General features: G+C 49.5%; 1 protein-coding gene across 49 annotated transcripts in view; it reads left to right on the top strand.

The window, feature by feature from the left end:
- Positions 1-25,714, top strand: part of LOC118376056 (alpha-1,3-mannosyl-glycoprotein 2-beta-N-acetylglucosaminyltransferase-like) — a 27,154-nt gene extending 1,440 nt beyond the window's left edge. The window contains exons 2-9 of one of the 49 annotated variants that reach the window (XM_052469406.1): positions 18,732-19,007; positions 19,157-20,053; positions 22,258-23,405; positions 23,514-23,549; positions 23,622-23,657; positions 23,765-23,908; positions 23,945-24,304; positions 24,340-25,714. In XM_052469406.1, the coding sequence (XP_052325366.1) occupies positions 19,181-20,053; positions 22,258-22,959 (1,575 nt within the window). In that variant the 5' untranslated portion in view covers positions 18,732-19,007; positions 19,157-19,180 and the 3' untranslated portion in view covers positions 22,960-23,405; positions 23,514-23,549; positions 23,622-23,657; ... (1 more) ...; positions 23,945-24,304; positions 24,340-25,714. Of the gene's footprint in view, positions 1-18,731; positions 19,008-19,156; positions 20,054-22,257; positions 23,658-23,764; positions 23,909-23,944; positions 24,305-24,339 lie in introns of all 49 variants that reach the window. The other 48 variants (XM_052469391.1, XM_052469390.1, XM_052469386.1 and 45 more) reach the window with 48 other exon arrangements.
- The last annotated feature ends 477 nt before the right edge of the window (positions 25,715-26,191 follow it).

Here is a 26,191-nt window from a genome sequence, read left to right as displayed (position 1 = left end):
TCTACTCATAAGTCTATGCTGTCTACTCCTCTGTCATCTGTCCCCAACACCCAGTACCTCCTCTCTTTCTTTTAGTTTTTCCCTCCTTTGCTTTATGCCCTCGTTCCCTCACCTTATAGCTGTTTAGTGTTGCAATCCTACCGTGTCTAGGTGTTTGAAGCCCTGTGTTTTCAGACGTAACGGTTAACCGTGTGTGTGTGTGTGTGTGTGTGTGTGTGTGTGTGTGTGTGTGTGTGTGTGTGTGTGTGTGTGTGTGTGTGTGTGTGTGTGTGTGTGTGTGTGTGTGTGTGTGTCAGCTGGAATTGTCGTAGCTCTTGGTGTTCTCATTGTCAGATGGTGAGCTGGGTAGATTAGCTGGTGAGCTGGGTAGATCTCCAGCTCTGTTGAATTTGTTGCTCACCGATTTCCTCTCTAATAGTGATGGGGAACAATCAATAATTACATATTGGTATATTATTTTTGACGATGTATCATTTTGACAGTATCACCATATTCTTTTGGGGGGGGGGCGCTACTTTGCTGTACCTGCACCAAAACTCCACTATTTGTCCCTCAGCTTGTTTTTTTACATCTTCTTTTTAAAGGGATACTTCGGGATTTTGGCAATGAACTCTCCTTCCCCAGAGTCAGGTGAACTCCTTTATGTCCTTCCCCAGAGTCAGGTGAACTCCTTTATGTCCTTCCCCAGAGTCAGGTGAACTCCTTTATGTCCTTCCCCAGAGTCAGGTGAACTCCTTTATGTCCTTCCCCAGAGTCAGGTGAACTCCTTTATGTCCTTCCCCAGAGTCAGGCGAACTCCTTTATGTCCTTCCCCAGAGTCAGGTGAACTCCTTTATGTCCTTCCCCAGAGTCAGGTGAACTCCTTTATGTCCTTCCCCAGAGTCAGGTGAACTCCTTTATCTCCTTCCCCAGAGTCAGGTGAACTCCTTTATGTCCTTCCCCAGAGTCAGGTGAACTCCTTTATGTCCTTCCCCAGAGTCAGGTGAACTCCTTTATGTCCTTCCCCAGAGTCAGGTGAACTCCTTTATGTCCTTCCCCAGAGTCAGGTGAACTCCTTTATGTCCTTCCCCAGAGTCAGGTGAACTCCTTTATGTCCTTCCCCAGAGTCAGGCGAACTCTTTTATGTCCTTCCCCAGAGTCAGGTGAACTCCTTTATGTCCTTCCCCAGAGTCAGGTGAACTCTTTTATGTCCTTCCCCAGAGTCAGGTGAACTCCTTTATGTCCTTCCCCAGAGTCAGGCGAACTCTTTTATGTCCTTCCCCAGAGTCAGGTGAACTCCTTTATGTCCTTCCCCAGAGTCAGGCGAACTCTTTTATGTCCTTCCCCAGAGTCAGGCGAACTCCTTTATCTCCTTCCCCAGAGTCAGGTGAACTCCTTTATGTCCTTCCCCAGAGTCAGGTGAACTCTTTTATGTCCTTCCCCAGAGTCAGGCGAACTCTTTTATGTCCTTCCCCAGAGTCAGGCGAACTCTTTTATGTCCTTCCCCAGAGTCAGGTGAACTCCTTTATGTCCTTCCCCAGAGTCAGGTGAACTCTTTTATGTCCTTCCCCAGAGTCAGGCGAACTCCTTTATCCCCTTCCCCAGAGTCAGGCGAACTCCTTTATGTCCTTCCCCAGAGTCAGGTGAACTCTTTTATGTCCTTCCCCAGAGTCAGGCGAACTCCTTTATCCCCTTCCCCAGAGTCAGGCGAACTCCTTTATGTCCTTCCCCAGAGTCAGGTGAACTCCTTTATGTCCTTCCCCAGAGTCAGGCGAACTCCTTTATCCCCTTCCCCAGAGTCAGGCGAACTCTTTTATGTCCTTCCCCAGAGTCAGGTGAACTCCTTTATGTCCTTCCCCAGAGTCAGGTGAACTCCTTTATGTCCTTCCCCAGAGTCAGGTGAACTCCTTTATGTCCTTCCCCAGAGTCAGGTGAACTCCTTTATGTCCTTCCCCAGAGTCAGGCGAACTCCTTTATCCCCTTCCCCAGAGTCAGGCGAACTCTTTTATGTCCTTCCCCAGAGTCAGGCGAACTCTTTTATCTCCTTCCCCAGAGTCAGGTGAACTCCTTTATGTCCTTCCCCAGAGTCAGGCGAACTCTTTTATGTCCTTCCCCAGAGTCAGGTGAACTCCTTTATGTCCTTCCCCAGAGTCAGGCGAACTCCTTTATCCCCTTCCCCAGAGTCAGGCGAACTCTTTTATGTCCTTCCCCAGAGTCAGGTGAACTCCTTTATGTCCTTCCCCAGAGTCAGGTGAACTCCTTTATGTCCTTCCCCAGAGTCAGGTGAACTCCTTTATGTCCTTCCCCAGAGTCAGGTGAACTCCTTTATGTCCTTCCCCAGAGTCAGGTGAACTCCTTTATGTCCTTCCCCAGAGTCAGGTGAACTCCTTTATGTCCTTCCCCAGAGTCAGGCGAACTCTTTTATGTCCTTCCCCAGAGTCAGGCGAACTCCTTTATGTCCTTCCCCAGAGTCAGGTGAACTCCTTTATGTCCTTCCCCAGAGTCAGGTGAACTCCTTTATGTCCTTCCCCAGAGTCAGGTGAACTCCTTTATGTCCTTCCCCAGAGTCAGGTGAACTCCTTTATGTCCTTCCCCAGAGTCAGGCGAACTCTTTTATGTCCTTCCCCAGAGTCAGGCGAACTCTTTTATGTCCTTCCCCAGAGTCAGGTGAACTCTTTTATCTCCTTCCCCAGAGTCAGGTGAACTCTTTTATCTCCTTCCCCAGAGTCAGGCGAACTCTTTTATGTCCTTCCCCAGAGTCAGGTGAACTCTTTTATCTCCTTCCCCAGAGTCAGGTGAACTCCTTTATGTCCTTCCCCAGAGTCAGGTGAACTCCTTTATGTCCTTCCCCAGAGTCAGGTGAACTCCTTTATGTCCTTCCCCAGAGTCAGGCGAACTCCTTTATGTCCTTCCCCAGAGTCAGGCGAACTCTTTTATCTCCTTCCCCAGAGTCAGGCGAACTCCTTTATGTCCTTCCCCAGAGTCAGGTGAACTCCTTTATGTCCTTCCCCAGAGTCAGGCGAACTCTTTTATGTCCTTCCCCAGAGTCAGGCGAACTCCTTTATGTCCTTCCCCAGAGTCAGGTGAACTCCTTTATGTCCTTCCCCAGAGTCAGGCGAACTCTTTTATGTCCTTCCCCAGAGTCAGGCGAACTCTTTTATGTCCTTCCCCAGAGTCAGGCGAACTCTTTTATGTCCTTCCCCAGAGTCAGGCGAACTCTTTTATGTCCTTCCCCAGAGTCAGGCGAACTCCTTTATGTCCTTCCCCAGAGTCAGGTGAACTCCTTTATCTCCTTCCCCAGAGTCAGGCAAACTCTTTTATCCCCTTCCCCAGAGTCAGGTGAACTCTTTTATCCCCTTCCCCAGAGTCAGGCGAACTCCTTTATGTCCTTCCCCAGAGTCAGGCGAACTCCTTTATGCTGGGGAAGTAGATAAAGTGCCTCATTGCCAAAATCCCAAAGTACCCCCCCCTTTTTAGTACCCCCCCCTTTTTAAATAGGGAGCCAATTTGTTTTCAGCACTTTTATTTCCATGACTGATCAACATGTTTTCCATTGTCTTGTCCCTCTGCAGCAGACATATGGTGAGCAACATGTTGTCCATTGTCTTGTCCCTCTGCAGCAGACATATGGTGAGCAACATGTTTTCCATTGTCTTGTCCCTCTGCAGCAGACATATGGTGAGCAACATGTTTTCCATTGTCTTGTCCCTCTGCAGCAGACATATGGTGAGCAACATGTTGTCCATTGTCTTGTCCCTCTGCAGCAGACATATGGTGAGCAACATGTTTTCCATTGTCTTGTCCCTCTGCAGCAGACATATGGTGAGCAACATGTTTTCCATTGTCTTGTCCCTCTGCAGCAGACAGACATATGGTGAGCAACATGTTTTCCATTGTCTTGTCCCTCTGCAGCAGACATATGGTGAGCAACATGTTTTCCATTGTCTTGTCCCTCTGCAGCAGACATATGGTGAGCAACATGTTTTCCATTGTCTTGTCCCTCTGCAGCAGACATATGGTGAGCAACATGTTTTCCATTGTCTTGTCCCTCTGCAGCAGACAGACATATGGTGAGCAACATGTTTTCCATTGTCTTGTCCCTCTGCAGCAGACATATGGTGAGCAACATGTTTTCCATTGTCTTGTCCCTCTGCAGCAGACATATGGTGAGCAACATGTTTTCCATTGTCTTGTCCCTCTGCAGCAGACATATGATGAGCAACATGTTTTCCATTGTCTTGTCCCTCTGCAGCAGACAGACATATGGTGAGCAACATGTTGTCCATTGTCTTGTCCCTCTGCAGCAGACATATGGTGAGCAACATGTTGTCCATTGTCTTGTCCCTCTGCAGCAGACATATGGTGAGCAACATGTTGTCCATTGTCTTGTCCCTCTGCAGCAGACATATGGTGAGCAACATGTTTTCCATTGTCTTGTCCCTCTGCAGCAGACATATGATGAGCAATATATGTTTGGAACATTGACTTGCAATAAAATCGTGATACATATAGAATCGTGATACATATAGAATCGTGATACATATAGAATCGTGATACATATAGAATCGTGATACATATAGAATCGTGATACATATAGAATCGTGATACATATAGAATCGTGATACATATAGAATCGTGATACATATAGAATCGTGATACATATAGATATAGAATCGTGATACATATAGAATCGTGATACATATAGATATAGAATCGTGATACATATAGAATCGTGATACATATAGAATCGACACAACATTTATTTGTGATAATGTCGTATCATAAAGTCCCTGGCATATCCAGCCCTACTCTCCAGCCTACTTTTCCTGAAAAGTACAAAAAAGTGGGCATAAGCATCAGTTAGTTAGCCTAGTATTTACTGTGAACAAAGCATGGAGGACAAATGTTAAAGTTGTAGGCTACAGCTGCACATTACTCATCCAGACTGGGACATTGACTCTGAGAAGCTAGTTTGTACTTAGTCTGATTGACATGCTTACAAGATTATTGTTCTTATTATCACCTGTAATTGGTTTAGACACCTCGTCTGTTGAAAGTCTCCTGTCAGGATATACAGTGACCTCTTTCTCCCAACCCGGACTCAATCAATCCCCTTATCTAAGCCTCATGAGGCCATCCTTCCAAATGGCGTCTGGAACCCCTTATGCCCCATGTCTCGCTGCTACATTGTGTTCTCAGTATCTGTAACCCCCATTTCTTTCTGTCCTCCCTCTATAGACCGTATTGTCTGTTGGGAAGGGCATTTCAGGATGTAGGCTAGTTAGGTGAGGATGTGGACCTGCTGAAAGGGTTCTCTTAGACACACTAAATAGTTAAACTATTAGCTCAGATTTGGTAGATATTTGACCATGAATTTCCACCCATGTTTTCTGTGATATCTAGGCCTAATTATTATGGAATTTGACTGTCATTTCGACACATTTTCAGTCATTGAAAGATGTCCAGATATTGAAAGCGCTGTAGGCTGGATCCCTGAGCTGGTTATGAAGCTGGGATATTATCTGGTCTGCTTTCCCTTTTTAAGGCTGGATCCCTGAGCTGGTTATGAAGCTGGGATATTATCTGGTCTGCTTTCCCTTTTTAAGGCTGGATCCCTGAGCTGGTTATGAAGCTGGGATATTATCTGGTCTGCTTTCCTTTTTAAGGCTGGATCCCTGAGCTGGTTATGAAGCTGGGATATTATCTGGTCTGCTTTCCTTTTTAAGGCTGGATCCCTGAGCTGGTTATGAAGCTGGGATATTATCTGGTCTGCTTTCCCTTTTTAAGGCTGGATCCCTGAGCTGGTTATGAAGCTGGGATATTATCTGGTCTGCTTTCCTTTTTAAGGCTGGATGTTTTTGGGTTGATGTTGAAATGCTCACTCCGCAAGTATTTCCAACGTTTGTAAAACCAAGGAGAGGTGCCAGGTTTGTGTGAGCTCTGAGGGGAAAGCTTGAGTCTCTCTTTAATTTGTCAGCATATTGACTTTGTGTGGTACGCTCTTCTCTCAAACCACTTATTAGAGTGGGTTGCATAAGTAATAACTCATAAGATTTGACTGAACTAGGCTAATGAGTCAGATGTGTGTTATGACTAAGTTCCTTTTACTTTTTAAAGCTAGACATATCAACTGTGAGAGCTAATATGTACCGGGTGTGTGACACGTGTTCTAGGTATAAGCCTAATCGTACCATCTGGTATGAACACTGTTCAGACAGGAAAACAGTCGTCCTGAATGGAAGTTTTTAATGTAGGCTAAACAATAGTCGAGTCAGTGTGGTATGCATGGATGGACCTAGTCAGCCAGGAGAGACAAGGAAAAGGGATTTACGAAGATACGTAAGACTTGAGATGCACCCAGACAAGTACGTCTACTGATATAGTATACGTTCTGTCCCTCTGTCCCCTAACTCTGGTCCCTAACTCTGGTCCCTAACTCTGTCCCCTAACTCTGGTCCCTCTGTCCCCTAACTCTGGTCCCTAACTCTGGTCCCTCTGTCCCCTAACTCTGGTCCCTAACTCTGGTCCCTCTGTCCCCTAACTCTGTCCCCTAACTCTGGTCCCTCTGTCCCCTAACTCTGGTCCATCTGTTCCCTAACTCTGGTCCCCCCTAACTCTGGTCCCCCCTAACTCTGGTCCCCCCTAACTCTGGTCCCCCCTAACTCTGGTCCCCCCTAACTCTGGTCCCCCCTAACTCTGTCTCCTAAACTCTGTCTCCTAAACTCTGTCTCCTAAACTCTGTCTCCTAAACTCTGTCTCCTAAACTCTGTCTCCTAAACTCTGTCTCCTAAACTCTGTCCCCTCTGTCCCCTAACTCTGGTCCATCTGTTCCCTAACTCTGGTCCCCCCTAACTCTGGTCCCCCTAACTTGGTCCCCCTAACTCTGGTCCCCCTTGTGTCTCCTAAACTCTGTCCCCTAAACTCTGGTCCCCTAAACTCTGGTCCCCTAAACTCTGTCCCCTAACTCTGTCCCCTAACTCTGTCCCCTAACTCTGTCCCTGACTGTCCCCTAACTCTGGTCCCTCTGTCCCTAACTCTGGTCCCTCTGTCCCCTAACTCTGGTCACTCTGTCCCTAACTCTGGTCACTTGTTTAAAGCTGGACATGGTCCCTAACTCTGGTCCCTCTGTCCCCTAACTCTGGTCCCGGGTCTGGTCCCTCTGGTCCCTAACTCTGGTCCCTCTGTCCCCTAACTCTGGTCCCTCTGTCCCTAACTCTGGTCCCTCTGTCCCTAACTCTGGTCCCTCTGTCCTAATGGAAGGTCCTCTTCCCCTAACTCTGGTCCCTCTGTCCCCTAACTCTGTCCCCTAACTCTGGTCCCTCTGTCCCCTAACTCTGGTCCCTAACTCTGTCCCCTAACTCTGGTCCCTCTGTCCCCTAACTCTGTCCCCTAACTCTGGTCCCTCTGTCCCCTAACTCTGGTCCCTAACTCTGGTCCCTCTGTCCCCTAACTCTGTCCCCTAACTCTGGTCCCTCTGTCCCCTAACTCTGGTCCCTCTGTCCCCTAACTCTGGTCCATCTGTTCCCTAACTCTGGTCCCCTAACTCTATCCCCCCCTAACTCTGTCCCCCCCTAACTCTGTCCCATAACTCTGGTCCCTCTGGTCCCTCTGTCCCCTAACTCTGGTCCCTAACTCTGGTCCCCCTGTCCCCTAACTCTGGTCCCCCCTAACTCTGGTCCCCCTAACTGTCCCCTAACTCTGGTCCCCCTAACTCTGGTCCCCCTCTCTGGTCCCCTAACTCTGGTCCCCCTAACTCTGGTCCCCCTAACTGTCCCCTAACTCTGGTCCATCTGTTCCTAACTCTGGTCCCCCTCTGTCCCCCTAACTCTGGTCCATCTGTTCCCTAACTCTGGTCCCCCTAACTCTGGTCCCCCTAACTCTGGTCCCCCCTAACTCTGGTCCCCCTAACTCTGGTCCCCCTAACTCTGGTCTCCCTAACTCTGGTCCCCCTAACTCTGTCTCCTAAACTCTGTCCCTAAACTCTGTCCCTAAACTCTGGTCCCTAAACTCTGTCCCTAACTCTGTCCCCTAACTCTGTCCCCTAACTCTGTCCCTAACTCTGTCCCCTAACTCTGGTCCCTCTGTCCCTAACTCCCCTCTGTCCCTAACTCTGGTCCATCTGTTCCCTAACTCTGGTCCCCCTAACCCTGGTCCCCCCCTAACTCTGGTCCCCCCTAACTCTGGTCCCCCCTAACTCTGTCTCCTAAACTCTGTCCCCTAAACTCTGGTCCCCTAAACTCTGGTCCCCTAAACTCTGTCCCCTAACTCTGTCCCCTAACTCTGTCCCCTAACTCTGTCCCCTAACTCTGTCCCCTAACTCTGGTCCCTCTGTCCCCTAACTCTGGTCCCTCTGTCCCCTAACTCTGGTCACTCTGTCCCCTAACTCTGGTCACTCTGTCCCCTAACTCTGGTCACTCTGGTCCCTAACTCTGGTCCCTCTGTCCCCTAACTCTGGTCCCCTAACTCTGGTCCCTCTGGTCCCCTAACTCTGGTCCCTCTGTCCCCTAACTCTGGTCCCTCTGTCCCCTAACTCTGGTCCCTCTGTCCCCTAACTCTGGTCCCTCTGTCCCCTAACTCTGGTCCCTAACTCTGGTCCCTCTGTCCCCTAACTCTGGTCCCTCTGTCCCCTAACTCTGTCCCCTAACTCTGGTCCCTCTGTCCCCTAACTCTGGTCCCTAACTCTGTCCCCTAACTCTGGTCCCTCTGTCCCCTAACTCTGTCCCCTAACTCTGGTCCCTCTGTCCCCTAACTCTGGTCCCTAACTCTGGTCCCTCTGTCCCCTAACTCTGTCCCCTAACTCTGGTCCCTCTGTCCCCTAACTCTGGTCCCTCTGTCCCCTAACTCTGGTCCATCTGTTCCCTAACTCTGGTCCCCTAACTCTATCCCCCCCTAACTCTGTCCCCCCCTAACTCTGTCCCATAACTCTGGTCCCTCTGGTCCCTCTGTCCCCTAACTCTGGTCCCTAACTCTGGTCCCCCTGTCCCCTAACTCTGGTCCCCCCCTAACTCTGGTCCCCCCTAACTCTGGTCCCCCCTAACTCTGGTCCCCCCTAACTCTGGTCCCCCCCTAACTCTGGTCCCCCCTAACTCTGGTCCCCCCTAACTCTGGTCCCCCTAACTCTGGTCCCCCCTAACTCTGGTCCATCTGTTCCCTAACTCTGGTCCCCCTAACTCTGGTCCCCCTAACTCTGGTCCATCTGTTCCCTAACTCTGGTCCCCCTAACTCTGGTCCCCCTAACTCTGGTCCCCCTGTTCCCTAACTCTGGTCCCCCTAACTCTGGTCCCCCTAACTCTGGTCTCCCCTAACTCTGGTCCCCCTAACTCTGGTCCCCCTAACTCTGGTCCCCCTAACTCTGGTCCCCCTAACTCTGGTCCCCCTAACTCTGGTCCCCCTAACTCTGGTCCCCCTAACTCTGGTCCCCCTAACTCTGGTCCCCTAACTCTGGTCCCCCTAACTCTGGTCCCCCTAACTCTGGTCCCCCTAACTCTGGTCCCCTAACTCTGGTCCCCCCCCTAACTCTGGTCCCCCCTAACTCTGGTCCTCCCCCTAACTCTGGTCCCTAACTCTGGTCCCTCTGTCCCCTAACTCTGGTCCCCCTAACTCTGGTCCCTCTGTCCCCTAACTCTGGTCCCCCCTAACTCTGGTCCCTCTGTCCCCTAACTCTGGTCCATCTGTTCCCTAACTCTGGTCCATCTGTTCCCTAACTCTGGTCCTCCCCCTAACTCTGGTCCTCCCCCTTACTCTGGTCCTCCCCCTAACTCTGGTCCCCCTAACTCTGGTCCCCCCCCCTAACTCTGGTCCTCCCCCTAACTCTGGTCCCTAACTCTGGTCCCTCTGTCCCCTAACTCTGGTCCCCCCTAACTCTGGTCCCTCTGTCCCCTAACTCTGGTCCCCCCTAACTCTGGTCCCTCTGTCCCCTAACTCTGGTCCATCTGTTCCCTAACTCTGGTCCTCCCCCTAACTCTGGTCCTCCCCCTAACTCTGGTCCTCCCCCTAACTCTGGTCCTCCCCTAACTCTGGTCCCCCCCCTAACTCTGGCCCCCCCCCTAACTCTGGTCCCCCCTAACTCTGGTCCTCCCCCTAACTCTGTCCCCTAACTCTGGTCCCTCTGTCCCCTAACTCTGGTCCCTCTGTCCCCTAAGTCTGGTCCATCTGTTCCCTAACTCTGGTCCTCCCCCTAACTCTGTCCCCCCTAACTCTGTCTGTCCGTGTGCAGGTTTAATACCTTGTTAAGAGGATTCATGGGCAGGAAACTGCTTCCCGCTCCAATGTGCCCCTTGGGAAATTTGTCTAAGTGTGTCCCAAATTGAACCGTATTCAGTGCACTACCTTGTCCATGTATTCACTATATAGGGTACCATTTAGGATGCATCAATGCTTTGGTGGTAGCAGCAGGGTAGTGTTAGAAAATGGGATGTGTGCCTTGAATAATAATGATAGAAACCAGGGATGGGGAAGTAGTTTCCCCCATCCATCCCTGGGGAAGTGGTTTCCCCCATCCATCCCTGGGGAAGTGGTTTCCCCCATCCATCCCTGGGGAAGTGGTTTCCCCATCCATCCCTGGGGAAGTGGTTTCCCCCATCCATCCCTGGGGAAGTAGTTTCCCCATCCATCCCTGGGGAAGTAGTTTCCCCATCCATCCCTGGGGAAGTAGTTTCCCCCATCCATCCCTGGGGAAGTAGTTTCCCCCATCCATCCCTGGGGAAGTAGTTTCCCCCATCCATCCCTGGGGAAGTAGTTTCCCCCATCCATCCCTGGGGAAGTAGTTTCCCCCATCCATCCCTGGGGAAGTGGTTTCCCCCATCCATCCCTGGGGAAGTGGTTTCCCCCATCCATCCCTGGGGAAGTGGTTTCCCCCATCCATCCCTGGGGAAGTGGTTTCCCCCATCCATCCCTGGGGAAGTGGTTTCCCCATCCATCCCTGGGGAAGTGGTTTCCCCCATCCATCCCTGGGGAAGTGGTTTCCCCCATCCATCCCTGGGGAAGTGGTTTCCCCATCCATCCCTGGGGAAGTGGTTTCCCCATCCATCCCTGGGGAAGTGGTTTCCCCCATCCATCCCTGGGGAAGTGGTTTCCCCCATCCATCCCTGGGGAAGTGGTTTCCCCCATCCATCCCTGGGGAAGTGGTTTCCCCCATCCATCCCTGGGGAAGTGGTTTCCCCCATCCATCCCTGGGGAAGTGGTTTCCCCCATCCATCCCTGGGGAAGTGGTTTCCCCCATCCATCCCTGGGGAAGTGGTTTCCCCCATCCATCCCTGGGGAAGTGGTTTCCCCCATCCATCCCTGGGGAAGTGGTTTCCCCCATCCATCCCTGGGGAAGTGGTTTCCCCCATCCATCCCTGGGGAAGTGGTTTCCCCCATCCATCCCTGGGGAAGTGGTTTCCCCCATCCATCCCTGGGGAAGTGGTTTCCCCCATCCATCCCTGGGGAAGTGGTTTCCCCCATCCATCCCTGGGGAAGTGGTTTCCCCCATCCATCCCTGGGGAAGTGGCCGGCTGGCTGCTTCTTGTTTCATGGAACTCAGTCTCAACTTATTCTTGTTGATTAGTTAGAATAATAGAATGCTCCAGGTGCCATTTATACACATGTGGTTGTGCATCAGCAGCTTCTTTCTTATGTCAACTAGGTTTCCATCCAACTGGCAACAGAGTTTCATGGGACTGTTCTAAAATCCTCATTAAAACAATATGTTCATTTTCTCATCATCAAATTGACTTGTTGCAAATAGACTGTGCTTAACAACGCAGTGCGGGGGGGGCAAAAGGCTAGAGTCGGCTCTGACTACGTGTGTGGGTATGGATGGGGGTACACAGACCAGCGAGCCATGGCGGCCCCTCATTAGTTTTGTGTGGCCCCCCACACCCATTAAAGTTGATGTTCCTTATCTGGAGAAACCTGCTGGCGGTGAACCATCACCAGAGGTCCTACAGTGAGTCCCAGATGGCAACCTATTCCCTATACAGTGCACTACTTTTGACCGGGTTCCGTTAGGGAACACCGGGTTCTGATCAATTGTAGTGCACTATATAGGGACTAGGATGCCATTTGGGATAAAACCCTGACAGTGTGTTTCCCTGAAGGCTGAAACTGCTAGTGCTGTTGTGCTGTGTTTCCATTGGCTGAACCTGCTAGTGCTGTGTTTCCATTGGCTGAACCTGCTAGTGCTGTGTTTCCATTGGCTGAACCTGCTAGTGCTGTGTTTCCATTGGCTGAACCTGCTAGTGCTGTGTTTCCATTGGCTGAACCTGCTAGTGCTGTGTTTCCATTGGCTGAACCTGCTAGTGCTGTGTTTCCATTGGCTGAACCTGCTAGTGCTGTGTTTCCATTGGCTGAACCTGCTAGTGCTGTGTTTCCATTGGCTGAACCTGCTAGTGCTGTGTTTCCATTGGCTGAACCTGCTAGTGCTGTGTTTCCATTGGCTGAACCTGCTAGTGCTGTGTTTCCATTGGCTGAACCTGCTAGTGCTGTGTTTCCATTGGCTGAACCTGCTAGTGCTGTGTTTCCATTGGCTGAACCTGCTAGTGCTGTGTTTCCATTGGCTGAACCTGCTAGTGCTGTGTTTCCATTGGCTGAACCTGCTAGTGCTGTGTTTCCATTGGCTGAACCTGCTAGTGCTGTGTTTCCATTGGCTGAACCTGCTAGTGCTGTGTTTCCATTGGCTGAACCTGCTAGTGCTGTGTTTCCATTGGCTGAACCTGCTAGTGCTGTGTTTCCATTGGCTGAACCTGCTAGTGCTGTGTTTCCATTGGCTGAACCTGCTAGTGCTGTGTTTCCATTGGCTGAACCTGCTAGTGCTGTGTTTCCATTGGCTGAACCTGCTTGTGCTGTTGTGCTGTGTTTGTTTCCATCAACAAAGAGACAAAAAGGTATCAAGGTGATATCCATTTCGGGCCGTGTTCGGTTGGAGTGTGGTATCGAGCTCCTCAGAAAGACTCCCTGTGGATGCTGGCTGGTTTAAATGTGTTATCTCAGAGACTCCCTGTGGAGCTGGCTGGTTTAAATGTGTTATCTCAGAGACTCCCTGTGGAGCTGGCTGGTTTAAATGTGTTATCTCAGAGACTCCCTGTGGAGCTGGCTGGTTTAAATGTGTTATCTCAGAGACTCCCTGTGGAGCTGGCTGGTTTAAATGTGTTATCTCAGAGACTCCCTGTGGAGCTGGCTGGTTTAAATGTGTTATCTCAGAGACTCCCTGTGGAGCTGGCTGGTTTAAATGTGTTATCTCAGAGACTCCCTGTGGAGCTGGCTGGGTGAATGAAATCATTTGGATATAGCACACAGGGTCCCTTGGGTTACTGTCCAGCTAACAAGCTTTACAAAAAAAAAATCTCCATTGACCTGATAGGTCCTGTTCCTCTGCGATACTCGGGCTGATAGGTCCTGTTCCTCTGCGATACTCGGGCTGATAGGTCCTGTTCCTCTGCGATACTCGGGCTGATAGGTCCTGTTCCTCTGTGATACTCGGGCTGATAGGTCCTGTTCCTCTGTGATACTCGGGCTGATAGGTCCTGTTCCTCTGTGATACTCGGGCTGATAGGTCCTGTTCCTCTGTGATACTCGGGCTGATAGGTCCTGTTCCTCTGTGATACTCGGGCTGATAGGTCCTGTTCCTCTCTGATACTCTGGCTGATAGGTCCTGTTCCTCTCTGATACTCTGGCTGATAGGTCCTGTTCCTCTGATACTCGGGCTGATAGGTCCTGTTCCTCTGTGGTATTCGGGCTGATAGGTCCTGTTCCTCTCTGATACTCTGGCTGATAGGTCCTGTTCCTCTGATACTCTGGCTGATAGGTCCTGTTCCTCTGTGGTATTCGGGCTGATAGGTCCTGTTCCTCTCTGATACTCTGGCTGATAGGTCCTGTTCCTCTGATACTCTGGCTGATAGGTCCTGTTCCTCTGATACTCGGGCTGATAGGTCCTGTTCCTCTGCGATACTCGGGCTGATAGGTCCTGTTCCTCTGCGATACTCGGGCTGATAGGTCCTGTTCCTCTCTGATACTCTGGCTGATAGGTCCTGTTCCTCTGATACTCGGGCTGATAGGTCCTGTTCCTCTGTGGTACTCGGGCTGATAGGTCCTGTTCCTCTGATACTCGGGCTGATAGGTCCTGTTCCTCTGATACTCGGGCTGATAGGTCCTGTTCCTCTGTGGTACTCGGGCTGATAGGTCCTGTTCCTCTGCGATACTCGGGCTGATAGGTCCTGTTCCTCTGTGATACTCGGGCTGATAGGTCCTGTTCCTCTGTGGTACTCGGGCTGATAGGTCCTGTTCCTCTGTGATACTCGGGCTGATAGGTCCTGTTCCTCTGATACTCGGGCTGATAGGTCCTGTTCCTCTCTGATACTCTGGCTGATAGGTCCTGTTCCTCTGATACTCAGGCTGATAGGTCCTGTTCCTCTGATACTCAGGCTGATAGGTCCTGTTCCTCTGTGGTACTCGGGCTGATAGGTCCTGTTCCTCTGATACTCGGGCTGATAGGTCCTGTTCCTCTGATACTCTGGCTGATAGGTCCTGTTCCTCTCTGATACTCTGGCTGATAGGTCCTGTTCCTCTGATACTCGGGCTGATAGGTCCTGTTCCTCTGTGGTACTCGGGCTGATAGGTCCTGTTCCTCTGTGATACTCGGGCTGATAGGTCCTGTTCCTCTGTGATACTCGGGCTGATAGGTCCTGTTCCTCTGCGATACTCGGGCTGATGGGTCCTGTTCCTCTGATACTCTGGCTGATAGGTCCTGTTCCTCTGTGATACTCGGGCTGATGGGTCCTGTTCCTCTCTGGTACTTGGGCTGATAGGTCCTGTTCCTCTCTGATACTCGGGCTGATAGGTCCTGTTCCTCTGTGATACTCGGGCTGATAGGTCCTGTTCCTCTGATACTCTGGCTGATAGGTCCTGTTCCTCTGTGATACTCGGGCTGATAGGTCCTGTTCCTCTCTGGTACTCGGGCTGATAGGTCCTGTTCCTCTGTGATACTCGGGCTGATGGGTCCTGTTCCTCTGATACTCTGGCTGATAGGTCCTGTTCCTCTGTGATACTCGGGCTGATAGGTCCTGTTCCTCTCTGGTACTTGGGCTGATAGGTCCTGTTCCTCTCTGATACTCGGGCTGATAGGTCCTGTTCCTCTCTGATACTCGGGCTGATAGGTCCTGTTCCTCTCTGATACTCGGGCTGATAGGTCCTGTTCCTCTGATACTCGGGCTGATAGGTCCTGTTCCTCTGCGATACTCGGGCTGATAGGTCCTGTTCCTCTGATACTCGGGCTGATAGGTCCTGTTCCTCTGTGATACTCGGGCTGATAGGTCCTGTTCCTCTGATACTCGGGCTGATAGGTCCTGTTCCTCTGTGATACTCGGGCTGATAGGTCCTGTTCCTCTGCGATACTCGGGCTGATAGGTCCTGTTCCTCTGATACTCGGGCTGATAGGTCCTGTTCCTCTGCGATACTCGGGCTGATAGGTCCTGTTCCTCTGTGGTATTCGGGCTGATAGGTCCTGTTCCTCTCTGATACTCTGGCTGATAGGTCCTGTTCCTCTGATACTCTGGCTGATAGGTCCTGTTCCTCTGATACTCGGGCTGATAGGTCCTGTTCCTCTGCGATACTCGGGCTGATAGGTCCTGTTCCTCTCTGATACTCTGGCTGATAGGTCCTGTTCCTCTGATACTCGGGCTGATAGGTCCTGTTCCTCTGTGGTACTCGGGCTGATAGGTCCTGTTCCTCTGATACTCGGGCTGATAGGTCCTGTTCCTCTGATACTCGGGCTGATAGGTCCTGTTCCTCTGTGGTACTCGGGCTGATAGGTCCTGTTCCTCTGCGATACTCGGGCTGATAGGTCCTGTTCCTCTGATACTCGGGCTGATAGGTCCTGTTCCTCTCTGATACTCTGGCTGATAGGTCCTGTTCCTCTGATACTCGGGCTGATAGGTCCTGTTCCTCTGTGGTACTCGGGCTGATAGGTCCTGTTCCTCTGATACTCGGGCTGATAGGTCCTGTTCCTCTGATACTCGGGCTGATAGGTCCTGTTCCTCTGTGGTACTCGGGCTGATAGGTCCTGTTCCTCTGCGATACTCGGGCTGATAGGTCCTGTTCCTCTGATACTCTGGCTGATAGGTCCTGTTCCTCTGATACTCGGGCTGATAGGTCCTGTTCCTCTGCGATACTCGGGCTGATAGGTCCTGTTCCTCTGTGGTACTCGGGCTGATAGGTCCTGTTCCTCTGTGATACTCGGGCTGATAGGTCCTGTTCCTCTGATACTCGGGCTGATAGGTCCTGTTCCTCTCTGATACTCTGGCTGATAGGTCCTGTTCCTCTGTGGTACTCGGGCTGATAGGTCCTGTTCCTCTGATACTCGGGCTGATAGGTCCTGTTCCTCTGATACTCTGGCTGATAGGTCCTGTTCCTCTCTGATACTCTGGCTGATAGGTCCTGTTCCTCTGATACTCGGGCTGATAGGTCCTGTTCCTCTGTGGTACTCGGGCTGATAGGTCCTGTTCCTCTGTGATACTCGGGCTGATAGGTCCTGTTCCTCTGTGATACTCGGGCTGATAGGTCCTGTTCCTCTGCGATACTCGGGCTGATGGGTCCTGTTCCTCTGATACTCTGGCTGATAGGTCCTGTTCCTCTGTGATACTCGGGCTGATGGGTCCTGTTCCTCTCTGGTACTTGGGCTGATAGGTCCTGTTCCTCTCTGATACTCGGGCTGATAGGTCCTGTTCCTCTGTGATACTCGGGCTGATAGGTCCTGTTCCTCTGATACTCTGGCTGATAGGTCCTGTTCCTCTGTGATACTCGGGCTGATAGGTCCTGTTCCTCTCTGGTACTCGGGCTGATAGGTCCTGTTCCTCTGTGATACTCGGGCTGATGGGTCCTGTTCCTCTGATACTCTGGCTGATAGGTCCTGTTCCTCTGTGATACTCGGGCTGATAGGTCCTGTTCCTCTCTGGTACTTGGGCTGATAGGTCCTGTTCCTCTCTGATACTCGGGCTGATAGGTCCTGTTCCTCTCTGATACTCGGGCTGATAGGTCCTGTTCCTCTCTGATACTCGGGCTGATAGGTCCTGTTCCTCTGATACTCGGGCTGATAGGTCCTGTTCCTCTGCGATACTCGGGCTGATAGGTCCTGTTCCTCTGATACTCGGGCTGATAGGTCCTGTTCCTCTCTGATACTCGGGCTGATAGGTCCTGTTCCTCTCTGATACTCGGGCTGATAGGTCCTGTTCCTCTCTGATACTCGGGCTGATAGGTCCTGTTCCTCTCTGATACTCGGGCTGATAGGTCCTGTTCCTCTGATACTCGGGCTGATAGGTCCTGTTCCTCTGCGATACTCGGGCTGATAGGTCCTGTTCCTCTGATACTCGGGCTGATAGGTCCTGTTCCTCTGTGATACTCGGGCTGATAGGTCCTGTTCCTCTGATACTCGGGCTGATAGGTCCTGTTCCTCTGTGATACTCGGGCTGATAGGTCCTGTTCCTCTGCGATACTCGGGCTGATAGGTCCTGTTCCTCTGATACTCGGGCTGATAGGTCCTGTTCCTCTGATACTCGGGCTGATAGGTCCTGTTCCTCTGCGATACTCGGGCTGATAGGTCCTGTTCCTCTGCGATACTCGGGCTGATAGGTCCTGTTCCTCTGATACTCGGGCTGATAGGTCCTGTTCCTCTGATACTCGGGCTGATAGGTCCTGTTCCTCTGTGATACTCGGGCTGATAGGTCCTGTTCCTCTCTGATACTCGGGCTGATAGGTCCTGTTCCTCTCTGATACTCGGGCTGATAGGTCCTGTTCCTTTGTGATACTCGGGCTGATAGGTCCTGTTCCTCTGTGATACTCGGGCTGATAGGTCCTGTTCCTTTGTGATACTCGGGCTGATAGGTCCTGTTCCTCTGTGATACTCGGGCTGATAGGTCCTGTTCCTCTGCGATACTCGGGCTGATAGGTCCTGTTCCTCTGTGATACTCGGGCTGATAGGTCCTGTTCCTCTGCGATACTCGGGCTGATAGGTCCTGTTCCTCTGCGATACTCGGGCTGATAGGTACATAATATGGTCATTATTTTAGCTGTACCCCAATCCTAATAAAGGTAGTGAAAAGTTAAGCTGTTCCAGTATGAAACTTGACAGCTTGATTCATAAGCATGGACCTTGAACAGAGTTTGACAGCTTGATTCATAAGCATGGACCTTGAACAGAGTTTGACAGCTTGATTCATAAGCATGGACCTTGAACAGAGTTTGACAGCTTGATTCATAAGCATGGACCTTGAACAGAGTTTGACAGCTTGATTCATAAGCATGGACCTTGAACAGAGTTTGACAGCTTGATTCATAAGCATGGACCTTGAACAGAGTTTGACAGCTTGATTCATAAGCATGGACCTTGAACAGAGTTTGACAGCTTGATTCATAAGCATGGACCTTGAACAGAGTTTGACAGCTTGATTCATAAGCATGGACCTTGAACAGAGTTTGACAGCTTGATTCATAAGCATGGACCTTGAACAGAGTTTGACAGCTTGATTCAGAGGCGTACCACACAAAACCGTGGCCATCAATGATGAGGCAACAGCCCCTACTGAACAGTTTGGCGATTGTTTCTGAATCTGCTGAGGATGCAATTGACAACTTGTAGATAATATAAACTAGTTGTATTCTATAAGGGGACGACTGTGTGTTTTGTGATCATATGGTGTTTGTTTATTTTCAGACTGTTTCACTGATGTGAATAAACATGTAAATTGAAATGTACTTTTCTCTCTCCCTCTCTTTTTCAGGGTGATGGCGGAGGGATAACGGCAAGGACTCTCAGCCCTTCCACCCCAACGTGACCCTGTGTCTTCCTTTTTATCTTATCACCTCTCCCCATTTTTTTTTTTATACTTTCCTGTTTTTCTCAATGTCCCCTTGAGCCAACTCACTCTCTCGTTCCTCTATTTCATGGAGGACAGCCAAGCCGATAACAACAAAGCACATCTCCATCTCCGTCCAGCAATAGAGGTTCTGGATCGTTCTCCTGTCGTGTTATTGATCACACAATGATTGGATGAGAAGTAAGGATCTTATGATTGGACCTCAGTTCTCTCCACCCCTATTGGACAACGTTTTTTTTCTTTCTCATCTGTGTTTTTGTTTTGACCCTATTGGCTGTTTGTCACTTCAACACTGTCCCACCTCAACTGTTTTCTTTTCCTCTCTGTAGTCCATCCTCTGATGTCATTGGGCCATGGTTCGCAAGAGAGGCTCCCTTATCTTGTGTGGAGCATTCCTATTCGTCGCCTGCAATGGCTTGCTTCTCCTGTTCCTTTGGGGACGAACTCCCATTGGTCGCTTTGGGGAAGGGGGTGGGGCTGAACCAGGGGGGCGGGAAGAGTGGGGCGTGGCCAAAATAAAAGGGGGCGGGACTAATCTGGCAGGCGAGGTGATCCGATTGGCCGAAGAGGTAGAATCGGAACTCGAGACCCAGAAGGAACTTCTGAAGCAGATTCAGAGTCACAGGTCACTGTGGGAAAAGAGGAGAGGGATGGGAAAAAGACAGACGGATGGAGAGAAGGTAGAAAATAAAGAGGAGGAACACAAACCGCCGCCACAGGTGTCTGCAGTACCTCCAAAGGACGATTCAGAAGACAAGGACCAAAGTCAAGAGGAAAATACACCGGAATTGATCATTACAGCAGTCCGAGACCCTAAAGTAGACACACAACTGGACGATGAAATAAAAGAGCTGACCGACGACACCAAATTGGATGTTACTGTCATCAGCCCACAAGTTGTCATTCCCATATTGGTCATCGCCTGTGACAGGGTGACCGTGAAAAGGAGTCTTGACAAGTTGATCCAATACCGCCCCTCTGCAGAACTCTACCCAATCATAGTTAGTCAGGACTGTGGCCATGCTGAGACTGCCCAAGTGATTGGCTCATATGGCAGTCAGGTGACCCACATTAGCCAACCAGACCTCTCGGACATCCGGGTACGGCCGGAGCACAGAAAGTTCCAGGGCTACTATAAGATTGCCAGACACTACCGCTGGGCCCTCAACCAGGTGTTCAACACACTCTCTCACTCCACCGTGGTGATCGTGGAAGATGACTTGGAGGTAAGTGAACAGTAACTGAAATCCATACACCACCTGTCTGCATGCACTGTAATTGAGGAATGGATTCAAAATGCACCTCAGTCTGAATGTGTTGACAGCGTTGATTAGAAGTGACTGAGTTGCTGGTGATTTGCATGATGTTCAATAGAAGATGAATTCAGTCAGTGAAATGAACTGAAATCCCTGCTGGGCACCAAAGCATTGATGTGAAGCATCAAGACTTTTTAGCATGTGACAAAACGGCACAGTATTAGTGGCTTTTTATTGTCCCCAGCACAAGGTGCACCTGTGTAATGATCCTGCTGTTTAATCAGTTTATTGATATGCCACACCTGTCAGGTGGATGCCACACCTGTCAGGATATTTTGGCAACGGAGAAATGCAAACAAACATATTTAATTCAATTTGTGCCCAACATTTTTGAGAAAATAATTTTGTGTATGGAACATTTCTGGGATCTGATATTTCAAATGAAACATGGGACCAACACTTTACATGTTGTGTTTATATATATATTTTTTTCAGTGTTTTTAAAAATCTGTCTCACATTTAAATATGGAATCATCATGATGATGAAAGTGGATCCTATAATGTTCATTTACACAGTACATTTCATTTGATACCTAAAACTGAGCTTTCCTCACTGAAACATTTAACATTTGGTAGCCAGCATTTTGGCTTGGCTCGAGCCTGTCGATATCGTCTAATTACTAGTCTATTGTGACCAGTGGTTAGACGGCCACTTGGGATCTTTCACTGTGTTCTGTGAAGACCCAAGGAATTTTCAGTCAATCATTTGTAAATCACTCCCCTAAACATTAATATATAGGCTATGCCATTCAGCAGATGCTTCTGTCCAAAACGACGTACAGTCATGCCTTAATGTTTCGTATGGACGACCCAGTGAGCATCGAACCCATGATCTTGTTGTTCCAACTGTGCCAGAGGGGAGGAGTCAGGGGGCAGAACCGAGGGGAGGAGTCAGGGGGCAGAACTGAGGGGAGGAGTCAGGGGGCAGAACAGGTCTTAATCAATGTCCCTAATTCAGTGGACAGCTGTAATCCTGGTTGGCCTTCCCAGATTAGCACATTTAAATGATTAGTGGATTAACCAACGTTGGCACCTAGCAGAGAGGGGTGATGGGAAGGATCCCTAAATCCTGCTCGGTTCGTTCTGTCCCCCATCAAATCAGACCAAGTGTGTGTGTCCCAAATGGCACCTTGTGGGTCCATAGGGCTCTGATCAAAAGTAGTGCACTATATAGGGAATAGGGTGTCATTTGAGTAGCAGACGAAGTGAAACAGCCAGCTGGGTGAACAAATGGTCTGGGGAGGGGGGGAGATGTCAGACAGAATTCTGCACCAGAGGTGTAGTGAGAGTTACAGGAAATGGCTAAAACAACAGAACTGTCCTTTTAGGCTAAACTTTCCCCCCACACACCCTCCCCAGAGAGGGAGCGAGAGCGAACCGTGACTGGGAACTGTGTCCACTTATGTAACTGTTCCTGTAGATGCTGACAAAGACATGTTTTTGTTTTTGGCAAGTCATTTTGTGTTGACATACCATTTGTCATTGTATTAATCAGGCCAAACATTTGTTTCTGGTCTATTTTTGTAATATAGCCTGGGTGCCAGTCTGTTTCTGGTCTCTTTAAAAAATATATATAGCCTGGGTGCCAGTCTGTTTCTGGTCTCTTTAAAAAATATATATAGCCTGGGTGCCAGTCTGTTTCTGGTCCCTTTAAAAAATATATATAGCCTGGGTGCCAGTCTGTTTCTGGTCTCTTTAAAAAATATATATAGCCTGGGTGCCAGTCTGTTTCTGGTCTCTTTAAAAAATATATATAGCCTGGGTGCCAGTCTGTTTCTGGTCTCTTTAAAAAAAAAATATATAGCCTGGGTGACAGTCTGTTTCTGGTCTCTGTTTTTGTAATATAGCCTGGGTGCCAGTCTGTTTCTGGTCTCTGTTTTTGTAATATAGCCTGGGTGCCAGTCTGTTTCTGTTCTTTTGCCAACTCGTTATGTTTGGCATGACATGCATCACAAACAGATCTGGGTTCAGGCTAGCAGTTTTCAGTGATCATAACTAGTAATGAAGTCTACTGTATATACTGATTTTTAATGATTGTTTCTTATCACTGTCAGGAGAGCCTACTAAGTTGTCACTGTAACACAGTTTACTAATCAGATGACTCTCTCTCCAAGGTTGCCCCAGACTTCTTTGAGTACTTCCGTGCCCTCCACCCCATCTTGACCTCTGACCCCACCCTGTGGTGTGCGTCTGCCTGGAACGACAATGGCCGTGAGGGGCTGGTGGACCCTGGGAAGGCGGCCCTCCTCTACAGGACAGACTTCTTCCCTGGGCTGGGCTGGATGCTGCTGAAGGACATCTGGGCAGAACTAGAACCCAAGTGGCCCACAGCCTTCTGGGACGACTGGATGCGTCACCCCGAGCAGCGTAAAGAGCGCTCCTGCATCCGCCCAGAGATCTCCAGAACTATGACCTTCGGACGCAAGGGTGTCAGCTTGGGTCAGTTCTTTGACCAGTATCTGCGTTATATTAAACTCAACACTGACTTTGTGCCTTTCACCAAACAGGATCTGTCTTACTTGATGAAGGAGAACTTTGACGTGAACTTTGTGAAGCAGGTTTACAGCGCCCCTCTGATTAAGGTGGAGGAGCTACAACAAGGGGGTGGTTTGACGGGTACTGGTCCGTACCGGGTGCAATATTCCAGCCGGGACAATTTTAAGGTTCTGGCCCGTAACTTAGGGGTGATGGATGACTTGAAATCGGGGGTTCCCCGTGCGGGTTACAGGGGTGTAGTTAGCTTCCTGTCCCGTGGACGACGGGTCTTCTTGACCCCACCTGAGGGATGGACAAAGTACGACGTCAGCTGGAGCTGAGAGGTTTGAACAGGACTTATTGCGAATGTTTTCGAAGACAGACTCGACAGAGAGGAACACCTCCTCAAACCAAAGAAAACAAAAACAAGCTAACATGAAGGAGCTGAAGCTAAACAGACAGGTGGGGTAAGAGATATGTGATAGAGTGAGGCACAGTGTGACACAGGGCAACACCCAGGCAGTGAAACCACATAGCACGTCTCACAGAAATGACAAACCATTTAATGCTTGGTTGTTCTCCTGCTAGAGCTGAAACGCTTTGGGGGTGTCGAACTCATTCCATGGAGGGCTTAGTGTCTGCTGTTTTTTATTATTTTAATTAAGACCTAGACAACCAGGTGAGGGGCGTTCCTAACTGAGACCTAGACAACCAGGTGAGGGGAGTTCCCTACTGAGACCTAGACAACCAGGTGAGGGGAGTTCCCTACTGAGACCTAGACAACCAGGTGAGGGGAGTTCCCTACTGAGACCTAGACAACCAGGTGAGGGGAGTTCCTAACTGAGACCTAGACAACCAGGTGAGGGGAGTTCCTAACTGAGACCTAGACAACCAGGTGAGGGGAGTTCCTAACTGAGACCTAGACAACCAGGTGAGGGGAGTTCCTTACTGAGACCTAGACAACCAGGTGAGGGGCGTTCCTAACTGAGACCTAGACAACCAGGTGAGGGGAGTTCCTAACTGAGACCTAGACAACCAGGTGAGGGGACTTCCTTATGAGACCTAGACGACCAGGTGAGGAGAGTTCCTTACTGAGACCTAGACAACCAGGTGAGAGGAGTTCCTTACTGAGACCTAGACAACCAGGTGAGGGGAGTTCCTTACTGAGACCTAGACAACCAGGTGAGGGGAGTTCCTTACTGAGACCTAGACAACCAGGTGAGGGGAGTTCCTTACTGAGACCTAGACAACCAGGTGAGGGGAGTTCCTTACTGAGACCTAGACAACCAGGTGAGAGGAGTTCCTTACTGAGACCTAGACAACCAGGTGAGGGGAGTTCCTTACTGAGACCTAGACAACCAGGTGAGGGGAGTTCCTTACTGAGACCTAGACAACCAGGTGAGGGGAGTTCCTTACTGAGACCTAGACAACCAGGTGAGGGGAGTTCCTTACTGAGACCTAGACAACCAGGTGAGGGGAGTTCCTTACTGAGACCTAGACAACCAGGTGAGGGGAGTTCCTTACTGAGACCTAGACAACCAGGTGAGGGGAGTTCCTTACTGAGACCTAGACAACCAGGTGAGGGGAGTTCCTTACTGAGACCTAGACAACCAGGTGAGGGGAGTTCCTTACTGAGACCTAGACAACCAGGTGAGGGGAGTTCCTTACTGAGACCTAGACAACCAGGTGAGGGAGTTCCTTACTGAGACTTAGACAACCAGGTGAGGGGAGTTCCTTACTGAGACCTAGACAACCAGGTGAGGGGAGTTCCTTACTGAGACCTAGACAACCAGGTGAGGGGAGTTCCTTACTGAGACCTAGACAACCAGGTGAGGGGAGTTCCTTACTGAGACCTAGACAACCAGGTGAGGGGAGTTCCTTACTGAGACCTAGACAACCAGGTGAGGGGAGTTCCTTACTGAGACCTAGACAACCAGGTGAGGGGAGTTCCTTACTGAGACCTAGACAACCAGGTGAGGGGAGTTCCTTACTGAGACCTAGACAACCAGGTGAGGGGAGTTCCTTACTGAGACCTAGACAACCAGGTGAGTGGAGTTCCTTACTAATCAGTGACCTTAAGTACAAAGGAGGAGTGAAAACCCGCAGGCACTCGGCCCTCCGTGAAATGAATTTGACACGTGGTTTACGGTTTGCTTCAACGTGATGTCTTAAACCTAAAGTTTGATTACGTGAATTCAGAGACTTGCTTTTTGTGGGTTTTTTTCTGTCTCACCAGATCTTAAAAGATCCAAATGGCTCCCTGTTTACTGCACTACCTTTTGACTAGGAACCATAGGGCTGTAGTATAAAGTAGTGCACTAGAGGAATCCATTTAGGACAGCCTCTGTCTACATTCTATTCTCAGATGTCTACTTTAAAAGAACTTGCAGTATTCCACTCACTCAAAGTGAATGAATGAGGTCGAAATATTAGTTAGACTGGTATTAAACTTTTATCATAAATATATAATCTGATTTATTCTTAAAATGGGGAAAAAAAAGTACCATGATTTTTTTGGGGGAGGGGGAAATACTATTTTGGGAATGATTTATTTATCTCTTGTAAATGGTTTTATAAAGAGATGATCAGAGGTTCATATATTGCCTTGCAGCGAGCCAGTTTAACACCTGTATGTGACATTATGTTGTGCTCATATCAAATGGCACCCTATTCCCTATATAGTGCACGACCTTTATCCAGAACCTTATGGGCTCTGGTCAAAAGAAGTGCACTATAAAGGGAAAAGGGTGCCATTTGGGACGTCCATATACTTTAGCCCCTTGTTCAAAATGAATGGTCTGTTGTAATTCCATGACATTCAAACGGTGGTCTGCTACAGTTGTGTTTGTTGAAGAAAACAACAACAATGATCATGATTGTTTTCCATGTGTTGTTTTGATTGACGTGATTGGGCGTCACTGGGTGATACATGACGGGTGCTTTTAATTCATGTCCTTAGTTCTGGGGTGATTGATTGTCAGGAAGATCGATTCATATGTCCTAAATGGTGATGTGTAAGAACCACTGCCTGACGTGTTTATAACCTGAATACGTTGCAAATAAAACGGACTATTTTGCTATTTGTCCATATATCCATTGTGTCTTAACTTTTGAGTGTCCGCTAATGTTATTGTTCCTGGTCATTTTCCAACAATGGTTTCCCACTTGTGCCCGTAACCTCTTGTCCGTGTCACAAATAGTACCCTATTCCGTATAGTGCACTATTTTAGAACGGAACCCTATGGGCTATATAAGGAGCCATTCGGGACTCAATCTAAGCTATCCCTCCCCACTTCCTTTCGAGTGCACTCTTATCCTGTTGACTTCCTGACCGGTCTTGCTTCCTGTTTCACAAACACTGGTCTGATTTATTATTATTTTTTAAACATTTTTACAATCCAGAATAGAAGAGATCAACTGACTCGGCGAGTAGATTTAGACTAGGAGACCATTGATGACAGTATTTAAGACTATTGGCTGATCAACCCTAAAAATATTTGTTAACTCAAAGACGAAGACTCTCCAAATCAAGCCGGAGTGTCCGAAGCTAGTTAGTTCAATACCTCAAGCTTA

The sequence above is a fragment of the Oncorhynchus keta genome, chromosome 19, assembly GCF_023373465.1.
Source record: "Oncorhynchus keta strain PuntledgeMale-10-30-2019 chromosome 19, Oket_V2, whole genome shotgun sequence".
Taxonomy (NCBI): domain Eukaryota; kingdom Metazoa; phylum Chordata; class Actinopteri; order Salmoniformes; family Salmonidae; genus Oncorhynchus; species Oncorhynchus keta.
This window is presented reverse-complemented; position numbering and strand designations above follow the sequence as displayed.